This window comes from Plutella xylostella, chromosome 23, assembly GCF_932276165.1.
Source record: "Plutella xylostella chromosome 23, ilPluXylo3.1, whole genome shotgun sequence".
In the NCBI taxonomy this organism is placed as follows: domain Eukaryota; kingdom Metazoa; phylum Arthropoda; class Insecta; order Lepidoptera; family Plutellidae; genus Plutella; species Plutella xylostella.
Genome location: NC_064003.1, coordinates 37013 through 55243, shown reverse-complemented (window position 1 = coordinate 55243; position 18231 = coordinate 37013). Strand labels below are relative to the sequence as shown.

Sequence of the window (18231 nt, the reverse complement as noted above, 5' to 3'; positions counted from 1 at the left end):
CATATTTGAAACACCCTGTATATTACTTATATCATGCCTGCATTTAAATGAGCAGTAGGTATAGCTAGCCACTAATGAAATAAAAAATATCTAAACTAACGACCCGTTGCATTCAGTAAAATAATTATTAAAGGTGCGAAATGTCGGCTCCGCTAAGTAAAAAAACCTTTTCAAAAACTTTCACGAAACTGAAATCCGCGTCATTAAATTAAAAAGTTGCGCGATGAACGATGAACACACCCCGCGCCCCTTCGCTTGTGAGCTTGCGTGAGTAGCGGGGCGCGGGGGGCGGGGCCGGGGCGCGGGGGCGCGGGCGGGCAGGGTGCCGCGGGACGGCAGTGCCTTACCGGGCGCCGCGCTCGCCGCCCGCTCGTCCGCCGCCGCCGCTACACCGACACACCATGGGCTGCGGGGACACCTTCTGCAGCCAGGAGAAGGCTTTCATCTTCATCAATATTGCATTCGCGGTAAGCCACACATTTCCTGCTTCACCGATTTCCATTCATCGCGATCGGGTCTCTCCCAGTTATCCTGGAATTTTGTTCCTGTTGAAGTCCCTTTTACCTGGAAATGTTTAACTCTTCGACTTTGTTTACTTTTCGTTACACTGTTTTGTGTGAATTTAACAAGGCACATAGATACTTTATTAATCATTTTAATCGCGATATTCTTTATGGGAGCTTTGTAACGAAAGCTCTCTTAAGCCATTGAGTCGATGACTCCAAAAATTTCGGAACCCGTTGTGCGTGAGTTGTGTTGTGTCGAGCCCCTCGGCTCTCCGGCTACTTATTATTAATTCTGGTTCGTTTCTGTTCCGTTGTTGCCACAAAAAGCTCTGAGACCCGTCCCTCGCCCGCCTCGACTCGGCTTAGCTCCATAAAAAATACTTCGTTCGTCATAAGAACCCATAACCCTATTTTGGACCTTATCCAAGCGGAGCAAAGTGCAGCAAGTGTTTTATGTTCATGAGGTCCTAACAAATATGCGGATCCGACAGTAAGCGTTTTCGTTTTGTCGAAGGATTCTGTGCCAAGTTTGTTTACGATGATGTCCACTGCTCTGTGTAAACACAAGTGATGCTCGAGCCTCGCGCGGCTCCGGGACACAGCTGGCTTCGGGAGACAATCGCAGGACAACTCATTTGTAAACATCTAAATTCCACTTGGCTCTGACATTTCTCTAGCATATGGCAGTAGTAATTGTGGCCATTTTTCGTGGGCAGATAATGTTTAAAGTTCTTATTTCCAGAATATCTCTCGATACCATCTAATCACCAAATTGTATATATTATTATGAACCGAGCATGTCCCTCCACAGTCCACATATTTTTTAGGGATGTCTAACCGAGCATGACTATGAGCAATAAACTAATAACACGTTAAACACAAATCTAAGCCTAGCTAATTTACTCGGCAGTATAACTTCCTAATCGTGACCGAAAACAAAGAACTAACGCGTTGTAAGTAAAATATTGAAGACTCATAAAAAATGATATCGACAAGATGAGCCGTGATGTTTGTGGACGTCAGCTAGGACTAAAGGTCGACATCAGCGACGCAAGATCCGATATACACACCGATGTACGCGATGTAAACACTAAGCGATGCTCTTATCGAATCGAACACCGCCGGCTGCCATCGACCTTGATTATCAGTTGGAGTATTACCTGTGTACACAATGCTCACCTCACTAACAACAAAACGCTACACAAGGTCTTACTTTACTTGGATTACTAAAGCAAAGATTTCGTTATGTTTAATTCTATTATTTAGAAAGCAAATCATGCTCCATAAATTTGAGAGCACAAAGGGAATATAGGTCATAATAGCTTGTCGTAAAGACCTAATAGACGATGAAACTTGAGATAGGATATTCAACAGTTAAAGAGAAAAACACCCAGTGATCATTTCAATCGGAGACCTAACATAGTCATATTGTGTTTTGTACATAATTAACATAACACAACATTCCATCTGATCAGAAATCGATCAACTCGGAGCCGAAGAGATATAAAATATATAAAATCTCATCCAAGAACCGGATTGAACGCCGCTTCGGAACACGTGCTGGAATCCTGTCGCGGGTCGCATGACGACACTCACCCAGTTCGATGTCCATACACTTGCAGATAAACTCGGTAATTTAGTGGCTGCAGTTGACGACATGAGCAGCGCCCACTCGCCATGCGTCAACCGCGCATCTCTTATGGGGTTTACCAATGCGTTGTACCTGATCTGCATTTACCCATAATAAGTTCCAAGAAACAATAATCCGGTAACAAAGGGTTAACGGGAAAGTACAATTAAAGAATGCTGCCTACCTGCTGGTACTGGACTTTCTTGTGCATCCTTTGTGTCTAGTTGCATCAGCTGGTATCTGTGTCGCTAATAGAAGCATAAGGCGAGCGGCACGTGCCTACAAGTTCATCGCTGCGACCTGAACTCACGTCTATTTCTCGACTCCACTCCACCAGGCGCATGCATAATATATCGATTGTCTTCGAAAGTGGCTCGGGTAAAGGAGTAAAGGAATTTAGCGGCTCGCAACGAGCGAAGAATGCTAAAAGGGTGACTCTCGGAAACCGCCTCCCGCACTCGCACTCCGTAGACAAATAATGACCGAGTAACGGACCTGTTGATTGTCGCTACCTGCCCCCGGCTGTGTCTGAGCATCTCTATTACCATCATACGAAGGATATTTTTTGGCACTAACTACTTAATTTAGTGATAATTTACTTCTCCTTTCTAGTATCTCTTGCAAATATTGAATTCGAGTAGGGTCTCATAATTGTTTTGTGTGCAATAACGTGTAGCTACTAAATTAAGTAACATAATTAGAAAACTGTATGTACACACTGATTTGAAAATAAATTTTATTTATTATTTATTATTATTATTTATTCAAGGTACAGCAAAACGTTATAAATGTATTTTTTAGATAAGCATTCAAGCTATTTAATAATTATCCGACCCGTGCTCTACATTATTGTAAGTGATAGATAATAAATTTTCATATCATAACCGATGAATTAATATTGTCTAATTGGCCGCCGTTCTTAATGTATCTTAATGTAATGGTCAGGCCAATTGAATGAAAAATAATTTGATTCGTCTGCTCATACAAATCTGGAGTGACCCGTCAAGACCGTTGCGAGATGAATAAGATCCGGTCCGCCGGCGCAGTCAGCGCGTAATGCGAGTAACGCGACCCGCCGCCCAGCCGACTGTGAAACCTCAAGGCAATTATAGACCCACTACAAATAGCCCGATACTCTCCTTGAACGTGAGAAAGTGTGGCGACAGTGTTGGTTTTCAATTTGCGCTATCGAGGAACGTGCTACCTATGTTTACTCGCTGAGCCCATGTTATGTGTCGCTGCTGCTGGCTGCGCTCGGTTACATCACGGTCACGGCGGCCGAGGTATGTCTGATATGTCTCCACATATCCCGGGACTGCACTGAGCATAGCTCGCGCGGTTGTCGACTGGTCGAGCAGCGAGCATACCTCGTATAGCTTTATCACAACATTATGTCAACAATGTCCCCCTCCCCGAACCTCGCTTCGTAACTTTATACATACGGACAGATAACAGCAGAAGTGCCCTCACTACAGATTAAAATGAATCATTAGCCGCCATGAAATAATGCATGTGTATGTACGAAGTGGAAACGAATTTAAGAAACCCTTGATGTTGGTAAATGTTCTTTATTATTCAGTATAAGAAGACAATAAGTACGCAGTTTCACTATGATTTTCCTGTCCTTATTCAATAACAAAGCAATTATACACAACATTTACCCAAACCTTTTTTCTCTTCATAACTTGTTTGAATGTTTCCGCTTGGGATCGGTTTGGTCCGATGGCATCGATGTTTATCTGCGGCCATAGAGCCACTCGGCGATCGCGCAGTAGCATGCATGTAGCTAGTTATGAACCAGTCACACTCGCACCGTCATCAGACGTCATCAGACGTGCTCTACTGATCCTTTGCTTATCTTTCATGCGATAAATTATATCTATCAATTGAATGCGTAGAACATAACTCAATTATTCTTTTTCGGTCACACAATATCCTTCACATGCACTGAATGGTTACTGAATCACGGACAATGCTAAACGGTATCATTTGTGAGTCACCTTCCCGCGGTGAGTAAGTTATGTTGTTTACAATCCTCCATCATCCTTCAAGGATGAGCCATGTCGCTGATCCGTGCTAAGGGCGCGCGACACCCGACACCTGCAGTCTGCATACACTAGCATATACTATATTGCACGGACTGCATTGTTCGCGAGAGTGTTTGACAAGTTTCCAATAGCTCGCGTGGAGCACTCGAGGTGAAGTGCTGCGACCCGCGGGGCGAGAGGGTCGACGCGGCCGCCGCGATCACTGCCATCGTGCACTAAACGACATTGTTAATTGTAATTGTCTTAGAATAATCTTTAATAAAGATAATAATAAGTACAATACCTATAGCCTAGACAGGAAAGAAACTTCGTTTATAAAAATCAGTGGCAACATTGGCAGCTGGCCACATAGAGGTACAGCCAAATACTTTGCTCAGTTGAACCTTGAACCTGAAAACTATGAAAGTGAAGGTAAGAAGGAAGCACTGAGTTTAATCGAAGGAAGTAAATGCTTGCATCTGTTGCTACAGGGAATGCATTGAATATCCAGGGACCTACTCTGAAATTACCGATTTTCAAAATATATATTAACTAATTACCTACTTATCATTAATTAAGTACTTTTGGTCGGAATATATTCGCTAGCTGGCTCTGGCCTCCATCACTCAGTGCTTTATGAATTCGGTCCGCCAGGTCCACGGGGAGCTGAATTCGCTTCAGTTCTGTAATTGGGACAAGTTTAATTTCCGCTGCACTCGTTCCAACTAATTTGGCCCCCGGAGAGGCTCGTGAAATGTTCTTTTTCGGAGAAAATTGAAGCAACTCACAGTCACCTGCCGCCCGCAGCCTTCATGTAGCGTTGAGCCACCGTGGCGGCCACGTCCTTCAAATTTGTCTACCCCGTTTTGTAACAGGGATTTATTTGAATTTTGTCATAAAGCTTTTCAAGCTCCTTGAAAAATATTTGGTTGATAATTACTTCAATTATTTCAACCCGACTTATCTGTATAAGTACTCATTTGAGATTAACAACAATGGGACGTTTGTGGATATACAATACCAATAGAATACCAAGAAATGATAAGAATATATTATATGTTCTTAAGTTGTAGGTGGTCGAATGGCTAAAATTGGGTGCAAAGAACTGAAGATCACATACACTTAACATGATTTGGGCAGCAGTGGACTGCGATTAGAAGACAACATTAAAATATGTTATAGTTGTTCTGTGACTAGTTACTAGTTAACGTAACTTAAGTACAGATAAAATTGAATAAGAGTTGCCTTATACTTGAGTCTTGAACCAGTTCCGTGATGTCCGCCTGTACCTTCAGGGCTTGGCACCACAACGTGTGTGTATGAGTACCTACTTAGAGCGCTCCACATTTCTTACTTACCTTATCAAGATTGCACCTGAGTTCTATTTAGTTCACATCTGATTCATTCGACATGCATTAACGATGAGGAATCGATTGAGAAACCACCACAGAAATACCTTCGCTTACTGCCGGAGTGCTCATATTTCTCTAATCAAATTGACAGCTACACAAGGTAAGCACGTATGCATGGTAGATATGAACCAAATCTGCTTTGATTGTTGCGATGCCGCTGTACAATAGCTGGCCGCAGCTAGGTAATGTTAGTTAGTCACGGAGGGGCGGGGGTGGGCCAGGGGGTCGCGTGCCGGTTGGGGCTGAGGCTGCTACTGGAGGCTACGGACCCGGACCTCGCATCTGAAACAATATAAGGTGCAGCGGACGCCTCTGAAGCTCATGCAGTTCAAACTTTACTCTTACAATAACTGGCAACCAAGTGACAAAGATCAACATGAAATAGCTTAGCTCTACCGTCTGAGTATGAAATCTTTCAAATGAAGCCTTCAAGCGCCAAATCTGCAACGAGAAATCCGGTGTCACAATCCCAGGGGCAGCTGAAATGAGTAAGTATAGCTATTCAGGACCTAATTCAGTAGAAATTATAAGTAAAGGAAACAAGTAGTAATAACACCATTGATATCATGACTGTATTTTTGCAATCTCGACACTCGATACAGCACGTATTTGAGTAAACGCTCTCTATAAGTTTATAAACAAAGAATGGATGTATTTTATTAGTCGCAGTAGGAATGTGTAATTAATATTTATTACCGATTACTCAGTACAAGTTTAGTTATTCACTTTGTAGCTTTGTACTGTTTACTTTCAGAGTGCGGAAACCTATATTTGGTCACATTAGCGAGGTGGTTTCTCACATTATGTCACCGCGCAGTGCTGGTGTTATGGCCAAGAATTCCGACAACATTCCGACATTTATCTAACAAGTACAATACACGTTACTCACGGTGTAAATGTATTAACTATACAGGGTGTTGCAAAAAGGGTATACTAAGCCGAAACCTTCATGTGCAGCATGGTACCTACATCTAAGCCCGAAACTGAAATCAGAATGTCAAAATTCGCGAAAAGAATTAGCCTTTTTGCAACACCCTGTATTTCTGTTCGCTTATCACTATGCCTTCATTTTATTGGTGACACCTACCTACATACTCTACATAACATAACATAATAAATGCAGAATAGCAGAATATCTGATTTGCAAAATAAACATAGTACTTTACCTACTTAGTAATTGTTATTAGTGACTGAATTTTCAATCAAGACTGACTTCTGGGACATATAGGTACTCCTCTAGACCTGTACTGTAATAAAATAATAACAATGCTTCCTGTGTCTCGTATTGCCTGATAGATCTGTCAGTCCACGTCAGTCAGGTCCGGCCTGCAGTAGAGCAGCCGGCGCGGCGATGATGACTCGCTCGTGTGCACTGAGGTGCCGTCTGTGCGGACTGAATCAGCAGTATCTGTGTAGGATACCTACAACCTACAACCTACATGTCCAATATGTCCATATCCACCCCGACCCGTGCAATCACTGCAGGGTACATTCCTGGTTGCCAACGTTTGTGCCAGTTTACACTACCTTATTAACTAAGTGGCTATTTAAATTACGGCCTACTTTTAGGCATATATGCTACTCTTATTGTAAGTTTTCCACATGAAATCATTAGTTTAGGTAAAACAGCCGGCTATGCCGCAGTCACGCTAGTCTGAAAAGTAGACGCATGGGTAATAAAGGGTTAATGTTGGGGAGTTTAAATTATCTCGTTTTGCTGCATTGAAAAGTAAAACGTTTTGGTGACGCTAATTTACAAAAGAATACTTAACTTTTTTGTACCAAGTAAAATATGTAGGTAATAGTTATTAGGTACCGATATGATGTAAAGTTGTAAACATTACTTATGCAAATTGGCTGAGTGAAACTTGTGAGTGTTTCACAAACATGTCCATGAGATGGCAGCCCGCCAGCAGGGTCACTCGAGCTTCATGAAAACTGAGAACTGTCATGCCATTGCATCGGTATTGGTACGTAATAGAGCCATGTGGTTAGCATATCAGCGTTTATACATACGTGCGACTCGTCGGGTTGGGTAGGTATACAACTTATCTGACTAGATAATCCTTCCACCGCTGTGACAAACCCTAGACAAGGTTTTTTCGAATACGCTAAGAATAGGAAGCGCAGCGGCGCTCCGAAATATAGTTTGGGGGTGGGTGGCGCTGAAACCTGAGGGCTGTAGGGTGTGGAAAGTCGGGCACTGTGCGGAGCCGCGGCCGCGTGCTGTGTCGACGCCCGCACCGGGCCGTGTCGGCTGCTGCCGTCGAGCTATCACATCAAACATAACCACTGTTTAACAATAGCAATATTCACAATTTACTTCATACTTTACTTAGTAACACCATAGAATAACGACTATGGAAACACCTAGTTTAAGTACTAATACTTACTACGCCGTTTTGAAAAAGTATAAATATACTTACATAAGTAAGTATTGCTTAAATGTCGTATACCCATCATGATGTCTATTGAGTTGGACAAAGCAATGGTGTAAGCTTCATAATTAAGTAGCGATACACTTTTGTACTTAAACACACCTTGTCAAAGTAACACAATGTTTTGAATGTGGTTTGAATGAATTAATAGGCGTAGTTGGTGAGTTTTTCGAGTCTTTCACAAGTGTTTCATGACATTTTAAAGCTTACTGTACCTTCGATGGATGCGGCCTGGGCGCTCGCTATCGTATTGGCACCATTACTATCAACGTAACAGATTTTACAAAAAATAAAAAGGTGTCTATTCCGATTGCTATCGCAGGATACAACAACGGATCTCCGTACAATAATGAATTATAATAAGCGTCGTGCCAGATAATGAGGGCTTCTTGATTCCTGCTCGCATTCAGTTGTTGAAGTGCAACTGTTTCCCTCTCTCCCTCGCGGAGTGAAGGAGACGGCGGCGGGACAGGTCGCGAGGCGGCGGCGGATCAGGCGCGGGTCAACGTCTTGCTCCTCCGAGGGATCCGAGCCAGATCCTGCACACTTTACGAGCTTTCGTATTTTGTGATGCATTCAAAGTACCTTCCTGTTAGGAGTATTAGCAGTTGGAACCTGTAATTTATTAGGTGCTTATTACTGAAGTCATCTGCATATACAGGGTTTTGCAAAAAGGGTATACTAAGCTGAAATCAGAATTTCAAAATTCGCGAAAAAAAATATTCATTTTCCATAGAAACTTTGTTGGTCACGTGACTTTTTTCTATGAAGAACGTTTCGCGAATTTTAAAAATTCTGATTTCAGTTTCGGGCTTAGATATACCATGCTGCACATGTAGGTTTCAGCTTAGTATACCCTTTTTGCAACACCCTGTATATGTATGCCTACTTACCAATATAAACTACCTTAAAGTAAATAAAGTTTTGGCAATAGCTCTTCCATGAGTTCTTTAAATCAGGACCTACAATTAGACACATTACGTAACTTACATTATTATTATAATATTTATAATAAGTAAGCAATAATAATAACTCTAATAACAATAACCACTTAATAGTTCATGTGGTTTTCCGCAGCAGGTCATGTTTCGATGTCTCATTTATCCTTTACGCAAAGAGATGAGTATCTAAAGAGTTAAGTCAAGGTCTGACCTAAGTGCCTATATGTAAAGTTTCATATTTACATACACAACAGCTTCGTAGTACTTCGTACAGTGTTAAGAGGCTAAAGTGTCTAAGCAAATATTTTTATCTTTGACATTTGCCACAGGCACATGGTCGTCGATGCCAGATTTATCACCCTCGCTCGCCGTCTGGCCGGCTGAGTGCCGCGGATATAGCCCCGACTTGACCCGCAATCAATGCAGACAGCCACTGAAATAGGCAGTGGCTGCCTAAGCCTACTAATTGTCTTCTGAAACTGCATATTATTAGAAAACTGGGGTTTGCATTAATTAGCGAGTGGAGCGCGGTGTTTGTTATTGCGAAGGCCGGGCCGTGACGCCGCACTAGTCAGCATGTTCTATCAGCAATTATCTCGTTGGGGCTCGTGACGTCACAGCGCTGGCTGTCGCGTGACGTGGAGCATCTCGGCACCGCGCCGTCCGCGACCCCATCACCGCACCATGGGGGGACACTCCAGCTTATCAAAAATTAAGTTTTGGATTTGCATATCTAATGCTAAGCACTCCCAAGACCCTCGGCTGAACCATGTGCTGCTGCTGCTGGAACTGAGAGCATATCCGATTCTTATACATTACAAACGGATACTTAATTCAAACGAGTCCTCTATGTATCGTCCTTTGGACCACTTAGTGAGGAGTCGGTGGACCACACAGAGGGGGCGGGGATCGCTGGACCACACAGCGGGCGGTGGGTCGCTGGACCACACAGCGGCGGGTCGCGGGTCGTCGTTGTGTATTCGCGGCTCGCGTAGTGACCGCACAGTGTGTCTCACTGGAATTCACTGCATTCATTTTAATATTTAACGCCAATGTGTAATTTTCCACGCGATGTCATCATGTCATAGTAATAATTTTGATATGTTTTTTGGTTTAATAGGTACCTATACTTAGTAGGTGGGCAAAGTAGAGCAGCGAGAGATCGATAACTTATGAAATGGCAGTCGAGGCGCGGGTTCGTGGGTTTAGCTAGGGCGATGCGAGGTGCTGCACATTAAGTATATCTTCCAAGTTAGCTCTCAATCGGTCTTGAAAATATTCATTCGGATTATGGCTTCAATTACTAGGGATTACTTGAGAGATCCCTCCGCCGCCGCTGCCGCCGCCGCCGCCACTCAGCTAACAAGTTCCGCTATGAAAATTAATTTAGTTTTTCGCCTGCGAATTTTTCTGACATTCCCTTTGTACTTTGATGTCTCTGAAGAATAAAGTAGATTTATAATCAGATTAATTAGGTCCTTATTTCTTAAATAAACTTCTACTTACACATCTCTATGTATTTTAATCTTCGCTTATGCTTGTCAACCAATTCCGACGAGCGCGCGTTTGTGCGTGTGTGTGGCAGCTGATGCTAAGAGATAGTAGCCTGAAAGATTTTGAATATGATGTTATCTCATGTTGCAGATGTACTCGGGCGCGCTGCTGGCCACGGCGGCGCGGCTGGCGTGGGACCCCAGCACGTACGCGTGGCTGCGCTTCCTGTGCGCGGCGCAGTACCGCGTGTCGGCGGGCTACGTGCTGGCGGCGGGCGCCTGGCTGGCAGGGCTGGTGTACCTGGCCGCCGCCGCCGCCGCCGCGCGCCGCCCGCCCCGCCGCCGCCGCCGCACCGCCGCGCACTGCTTGCACCTCGTGAGTACACCCCCGCCCATCACCAGCCACCGTTGAACACTGGCCATCCGCCACCAGGACCCGAGCTGCGCAGCCGGAATTACGAGCCCGGCTGTTTGGACCAGGGTTCTATGGGCATCCGGACCTCGAGCCCTTCATTAGCTTGCTAGTGGATCCAGACTTGGGTATGGATTCGTAGTAACGCGTGGTTAGCTACAGGGGGGGACGTCCTTCGTCTGCCCGGTAGCTTGTCACTGGGCGTCTCCCCCGCGCAGCTAGTGGCGTTAGTAGCGGTTCAGGAAGAGGGCCGTTGATGCGAAAGAGTCACGGGGCACGTGAGTTTCCCTTATAATTGGTCCGACGTCAGTTGGACCAACATTTCCGGTGCTTGACTGGTTATCAAGAAGTGCGTGAGGATAACATGCGCCGGCCCAGCTCAGACCCAGCCTACCAGCCTACCCAGCTGTGTAGACTCCATGGCTAGACATGTTATGCATGTCGTGAGGTGGGCGCGCATTACAGCTCCGGTACCAGAGTGGAGATCTTCTAAGTGGCTTCTCCATTGTCCCTAGTGTGGATCCAAACACGAGTACTCTTATGGAGTACGGGAAGTGAGCGTGCCATCAACAGCTCCGGCACCTGTCAGGACATCAGGGAGGGGTCAGGAGGGGCTTGTGAGTACTGAGGCTATACGCTGCAGAGGCTAGATCCACTGCTCCATGGATTCCTGATGTCAGGCTGTTGTCTAACTGACTGTTTATGACCGAGTTGTCGAGAGCTACAGGTCACTAAATCACGTAGTTTAGAAAACGGGTTGAATGTTGAACATAGGCATCTCCCAATGAGCGCCACAAAACTGTCCTCGGCTAGTGAACAATAATAGACCCAATCATCCATTAGTCATATATTGTAGTCATAATGATAAGACTTCCCGTGGCTCTGAAATGAACAAGGACAGTTAAAGTAATCACGAGATTGGAATTTATTGAAAGTAATATTACCATCTATATTATCTTTTACCAGTTTTATCCCCTACCTGCGAGTTGCTCCAATCCAATAATATCTTCCCGATCATTTCTCCGGCGTCAATTTCTCGGTTACGTTGACACGGCAATATGTCGATGTCGCATTACGGAATAAGTAAATTCTGTAACCAGCACACGGATCAGCAATATGCATTTACGCGAAATAAGTATTATAGGAAAATATGTTTCTTGGAATGTGTTTCGTGAATCTTTCTGGTAATGAAAGAGTCGAGTCCAATGAAAATATATAAAATACTTTTCTCAGGAAATGAAATGTCGGTATCGTCGTGTGGTGATGTTGTGTGATGTGTGCGAGAGGCGCCCCGCGAGGGCGGCCTCGCCCCGAGCCTTCCTTGTTAACTTCCAGCAACTTATAAATTCTTACTGACTTGTGTTCCTCTGACACAGTGGCACAGATCTCACAAAAAAATCTAAATTCCTTACAAAAAGGGAGGTTTAGCATCATATTGAAACTACATACCGAAAACTCAGTTCTTCTGTTTAGCGTGTCGGTGAAAAACATTAAGTACTTAGATCTGATCTAGGTATACAGTGTATACCTAGATCAGATCAGTTTTTCACCGACACGCTAAACAGAAGAACTGAGTACACCTGAACTGAGTATACCGTATAAACCTAGCTATGTTGCAAATTAACTTAAATCTAGTAGTCCAGTTCGATAATTCCTCGACTCAAGTATCATTAGATCAAGAATCAATTTAAACTCAAAACATGACTATGTAATTAAATAGTTTTTGCTCTGATAGAGCACAAAAAGCCTGTTAGGAGTTGTATAAAAAGTATAAAAACGTTGTGACGGAGGTTTGTTCAGCGATGACCGCGTGACCGCAGCGGGGGAGTGACCGCCGCATCTATCGCCTCATCTCAATAATCAGTTTCTTAAAACAGACTGCACGCACCACCCTTAATAGTTATTATAAATAGCTGTCATGGGAATGGGGACTACCGTTTTTTTGCTCACCAGTTGGCGCCACTGTCGACTGAGGTAAAGAGGTACCATAGCTGTCAAATTTATCAAAGGCGACTTTATCAAATTGGCGCCAAATAAAGTTTTTAAATCTTGAATCTTATAAGCTTATTAATTATAAAATAACTATCATCATATCGAGTTACTATGCCGCAATGTTGTTCAGATCCGTTATATTGGGAAAGAAAAGGAGGACATATGTTACCAAGTGATAAAACTGTTCTAAAACAGTGGCTTGTGAAATAATTATTATCCGATAATCTCGTGTTTGTGAAAATCATTATAACCAATTTCAGAAAGAACATAATGTAAATAAGGATTAGGCATTTAATAAATACACTAAAAATAAAAGAATTACACACTGATTTAACTTTTATTTATCCTCTCCGTTTAAACACACTGCTATACAAAAAATATAACACATTAGTAATCCACACAATGAATGCTGGTTGAGTTGTTAGTTGAAACTTAATAATGGTAGTATAGTATACTAAGTATTCTATTATTTGTGGGGGTGTCAGTACCTGCACCTGGCTCACTCGAATGGAGCCTTTGTCCATGTCCGCCTTAAGGTCTAAACTCCACTCCTAAGCTTGGACCATTTCCTACCACACTGGTCCTCTGCAGGTTGGTGGGTTCGAAAATCTAGATATGCAGGTTTTATCACGATGTTTTCATTCACCGTAAGAGCGATGGTATGTACATACGTACACTGTACATAAATTCCAAAGTAGTTACTCATTGGTGACAATATCTAGATCTGGAGTTTCATTTTTAGTGTTTACACTGCTATACAAAGTTTCTTAAGGCCACTCAACAGTATACACTGAATCATTTTGTTGTATGATGCTGTCCTCTACGTTAACAACCAAGTTACTGTTACGGTCATAGTCTTGGTGTCTGTAAAAAGCAAAAACATAGCTGTTACCTAAGCAAACAAGCATACATTTCGTAAAAAATAAGTTTGTAAACAGTAAACAAACTAACCTCTGAATTAGCTGCTCTTTGAGACCGCTTATTTATGCGCCTCTTTTCCTTAATTCAGCTTTCAATGCGTGCACATTCATCGATAAATAATCCATATTTGCGATAATTTCGCGAAAAGAGATCACTTTTCAACAGGGAAATGAACGAAAATATAATTTATCACGAAGCCCGCCAAACAAATTATATGAAAAGTAAAATGTCACTTAACCTCAGTCGACACCAGCGCCCCTAGCGGCAAATTCACACGCGTTACTCCCCATTGTGCAATTGTAGTTGACGCATTCTTAGGGATAGACCTATGTGCAACGGAGAATTGTTAACTGAGGTGAGGATGATGCTGATGATGATGATCAATGCTGACTTTCTAGGAACGTGCCTAGTAAAATGTAGTTCTTTATTAAAAACAAACCCTATATAGCTAGTGTGGATTCCGAACCGATTGAAATTGGTTACCTCGTCACATAACCATAATTTATGTGGGAAATCACGACCAAATACGTCGCACCTATCTTATGTTTTATTGATGACACTAACGGTGACTTGCGTCGTTTGTAAACTTATTCAAATGATATGTCCATTTATGCATTCTCGTGACCGACTCCGAACAGGTTGATTGGAAGCGAGCGCCCGCGAGTGTCGGGAGTCGTGCTGATGATTCACTCGCGCTTCAGACGAAGGTCATCGCCCGCGCGCAGACATCAATCCACCGCCATTTGTTACGAGTAATAGACGCTGTTACAGGACCACATAATGGTGTATCTGAGTGCTCTTGAAAGTTACTCTGAAGTACGAAACTTCAGCCTCCCAATGTCAAGTTACGTAACGGAACTTAGGCAATGTTCACAACAAACATTATTCCTTTAAAAAGTTAGGGAATTTGGAGAGTGTCTTAGTAGCCATTAAATTAGGAATTTTACGAGGTAACTTGTTATTGTTACAAACACATTTGGTCGTTCAGCTCGGGCACGAACTACGGCTTCTGGCGCTGTGACGCTGCAACCAGCTTCACAATGATGATCTTGATGGGGGTTCATTTCAGACTTACATTATATAATAAGTAGGTTAAATTTACATTGGTACTTAAATTATGTTTTCTGACTATGACATAAATTATTTTTTGTCTCAAAAAGCCATCATCATTTGGCGAGTGTCATTACAGTGTCTGTTACACCACCATTCCATGCTAATGTTCATTGCACCACGCAGCACCACAGTAGGTCTCTTTATGTAGAGGTACAATACAAACTGTTGCGGCTGCACTGCAGTTATCATAGATGGCAGATACCTGAAAAAATACTGTCTTCAAAACACAGGTAGACATCAGTAGCTACTTCAGACATCTCATTTTTTTTCCAACATCATCAGCGACTTAATAAGAACCATATCTTCGTCTTAGGGCGTTGTCAGTGACAATTTCTTGGCAGAAGGATTTGCCACCGTGGTGATAGCGGCAGCCTGGCAGACGACAGCACTTTTGTGCAAGTAAGCATTGCAGTAATTCCTGTGTTCTCTTTTCTCCATAGTACGTGGTGGGCGTGGTGAGCCTGTTCGTGAGCGAGGTGGCGTACGGCGCGTGGATGGCGGCGTCTCTGGCGGCGTGGTGGCGAAGCAGCGCGCAGGCGCAGCTGGCCCGGCGCGCCGCCGACCTCGTGCACGACCTCAAGCCCGCGCTGCTGGCCATGGAGCGCTACCGCGACCTCGCGCACCCGCTCTACGACATGATCGAGGTACCACTACACACACATACTCCCTCGTAGCGTGATCTCTGGGAATACTGCTACTGTTTATCAGGCAGAAACTGCCAGCTTACGTTCGGCGGGGAGGCTCATTTCTCGCACCCCACCGCTATGCATGCTCTCATAGAGAATAAACAGATCTAAATAAAAAACTTAATAAGTTCGCTGCTGATAATCTGCTGTGCTTAGATTGTCCGAAAATCCATCGGTGGTTCGGTGACAGGTTATATACAAATGTATATATAGTGCTGTTATTTATTAGTATTACAAACTCGGAAATTATAAAGAATTGCTCATTACAGATTAACATAACGTGAATTATAAATAATTACTGATACAATGTTTATTACATTTCAGGAAATGGAGCAACAAGCGCCAAATAACGTGTACGTGATCGTCGTGTTTGCACTCATCGGCTTCGTACTACAGGTAAATAAATAAAAGCTGTTGTAGTTAAAAATAATAAAAAAATATTCTAACTATCAGACCGTGATCTTCCACTGCTGGACATATACCCCTGCCAAAGATCTCTCTTATGCCCTGTCTTGAACCTATGCATGCGACGAGTTCTATTTGGTATCCTTGCAATGGTGTCAAAATGACTGTCGCTATATTTATATCATTCATATCGAGGGGTTGCGGTGTCATTACAATTCTACCACTATGAAATGAATCTTTGAACATGACCACAAAAAAGTGTTCAGAGGGCACGCGTCCTATGTACAGTTGTCTGAACAGAAACCCGACCCTCTCTCAGTAACAAAGCCACTGTCCCCAACCTAGGTAGACACACCCAAGCCTAAGACCCGAGTAGGTACTAATAATCTGCGACAGTCGGGAATCAAACCCGGGAACTTCGGCATAACAGTCTGGGTCACTAACCACAACACCATTCGGTTGTGCCACTGTATACTTTAAAACTCCTGCTATTTGCTACAGCATGTGTGTGTGTGTTGCAGATCGCGGCGGTGGTGATGGCGCGGCGGCTGGCGCGGCGCGACCCGCAGCTGGCGGAGGACGAGGAGGGGGAGAAGTGCGCGGCGGAGGGGGGCGCGGGGGCCGCGGGGGAGAAGGCGCTGTGCGCGGGGGGAGGGAAGCACGACGCGTGCTGCGACGAGCTGAGCGAGCCGGAGCGCCCCGTCGGCTGGCGCAAGACCGCCAACCTGCGCATGTACACCATACTCGACAAGATTTTCTAGCAGGAAGCCCCGCCGGGGGGCGGGGGTGGCGGCGGGGGTGCGGGCGCGGGGGCGGACGACGACAAGGTGGAACTGCAGGAGCGCTGGCATGCCGTGGCGGCGCAGCTGGCGGCGCGCGCGCCCCCCGCGCCCTCCGCACCCCCGCGCCACCTTGTGCACCTCGAGCCCTAGCCCCCGCGCGCCCCGCCCCCCGCGCCCCCGCCTCGTCTTCCACCGACTGCCAGTGATACACTCCCCCTCCTCTCGTATTAGTTACTAAATAAATACATATATTTTTAAAGCGTATCGATATCGCTTAACTGATGCCATACACGTAGGTTACGAATAAGAGAGATGTATTGTTTAAATATAAAAATACGATTATTATAGAATGTTCATAGGGTAAGTTAGTCATATCACAAGTTCTGTACTGTACGTTGTAGGTACACTGTTGGATGCAACTCTGCCATGGTTAGGTTACATTTGTTTGGGATGTTCAAAGACTTCTTGCCTTCTAGAGACGAAGACGTTGACTGCCAGATTGAGACGTCGGGTGCTATATCTATATAGAGACTATAGACCTATAGTAGTACGTACTGCTCGTTTATATTAAAACTTTTTATAAAGTGATTCCATTATGCTGTGATTTGCTTTTTAATTCAAGACTATGAAGAATTTATCATGTATCTATAGACTGTACGATAATTGTTTGTATGTTATTGTGTTTATCAGTGTAACGTATGGGTTATTTTTTGAATATTCGGTGCCAAATAGTGTTTAAGAGTTTAAATAAAGTTAGAATACAATCATGTGTAACATTGGACATCCAAGTTGGTTTTTGGCAATTAGTTATTATGATGAAAAATCTTATTTACAGTATAAAATAAACGCAAATTGAACATGTTCAATGAGCATAATGTAACTTGGTTACAATTTCAAAATAGAATACACGTGCAAAAGTTAACTTTATTACAAGGCGCAAGGTAAACCTTCTTGTAAGTTGAATACCTCGATGACATCGTAGTTGGTTGTTTGAGACGGTAGATGTAGTTTAGTTGAATGTTATTAACTCTGTAACTAGATGATATAACGCGAACGCACAAACACCGCGATCTGACGAATAAACATGTTCAACACTTAGGATAAAAAAAATATAGAGCAAAAAATTTTAAAGCAATAAAGTGATATTTTTATATTTACGTATTTTTTATTTGGTTTGCCTTATTTGATTTGAACACAAGGTTTAGAAATGAAGATTTCATGAAGCAGATTATTGATGACACAATGACAGTGGTTACAACTGCACAGTCCAGCCGCGCTGTACGCCACTAGCTTCTTCATTGGCTTTCTATTTAAAGTTATCTACATTTTTAAAAAAAAAATTGGCTAGTTGTCTATCCCATCCCTCCGTACTGAACTCAGCTTCTCTATCAGTCCACAGTCGCAGTGAATCAGACTATAGCTAATGCCTTGTGTGAGAAAACAGCTGACTATCGAGAACTTATATGTAATCCT

The 18231-nt window shown here is 43.5% G+C and overlaps 1 protein-coding gene across 1 annotated transcript; it reads left to right on the top strand.

Moving 5' to 3' along the window:
- The first annotated feature begins 318 nt into the window (after positions 1 to 318).
- On the top strand, positions 319 to 17911 carry LOC119692514. The gene is made up of 5 exons (XM_038113369.2): positions 319 to 467; positions 10599 to 10823; positions 15326 to 15529; positions 15896 to 15967; positions 16498 to 17911. The coding sequence occupies exons 1-5, from the start codon at positions 402 to 404 to the stop codon at positions 16735 to 16737; spliced, it is 807 nt and encodes a 268-aa protein (XP_037969297.2). The 5' UTR covers positions 319 to 401; the 3' UTR covers positions 16738 to 17911.
- The last annotated feature ends 320 nt before the right edge of the window (positions 17912 to 18231 follow it).

Coding starts and splice junctions, on each gene's coding strand:
- LOC119692514 (XM_038113369.2), top strand. CDS start 402: ATGGGCTGCGGGGACACCTTCTGCAGCCAGGAGAAGGCTTTCATCTTC. Junction 10,824..15,325: donor CCGCGCACTGCTTGCACCTC/GTGAGTACACCC, acceptor TTTTCTCCATAG/TACGTGGTGGGCGTGGTGAG. Junction 15,968..16,497: donor TCATCGGCTTCGTACTACAG/GTAAATAAATAA, acceptor TGTGTGTTGCAG/ATCGCGGCGGTGGTGATGGC.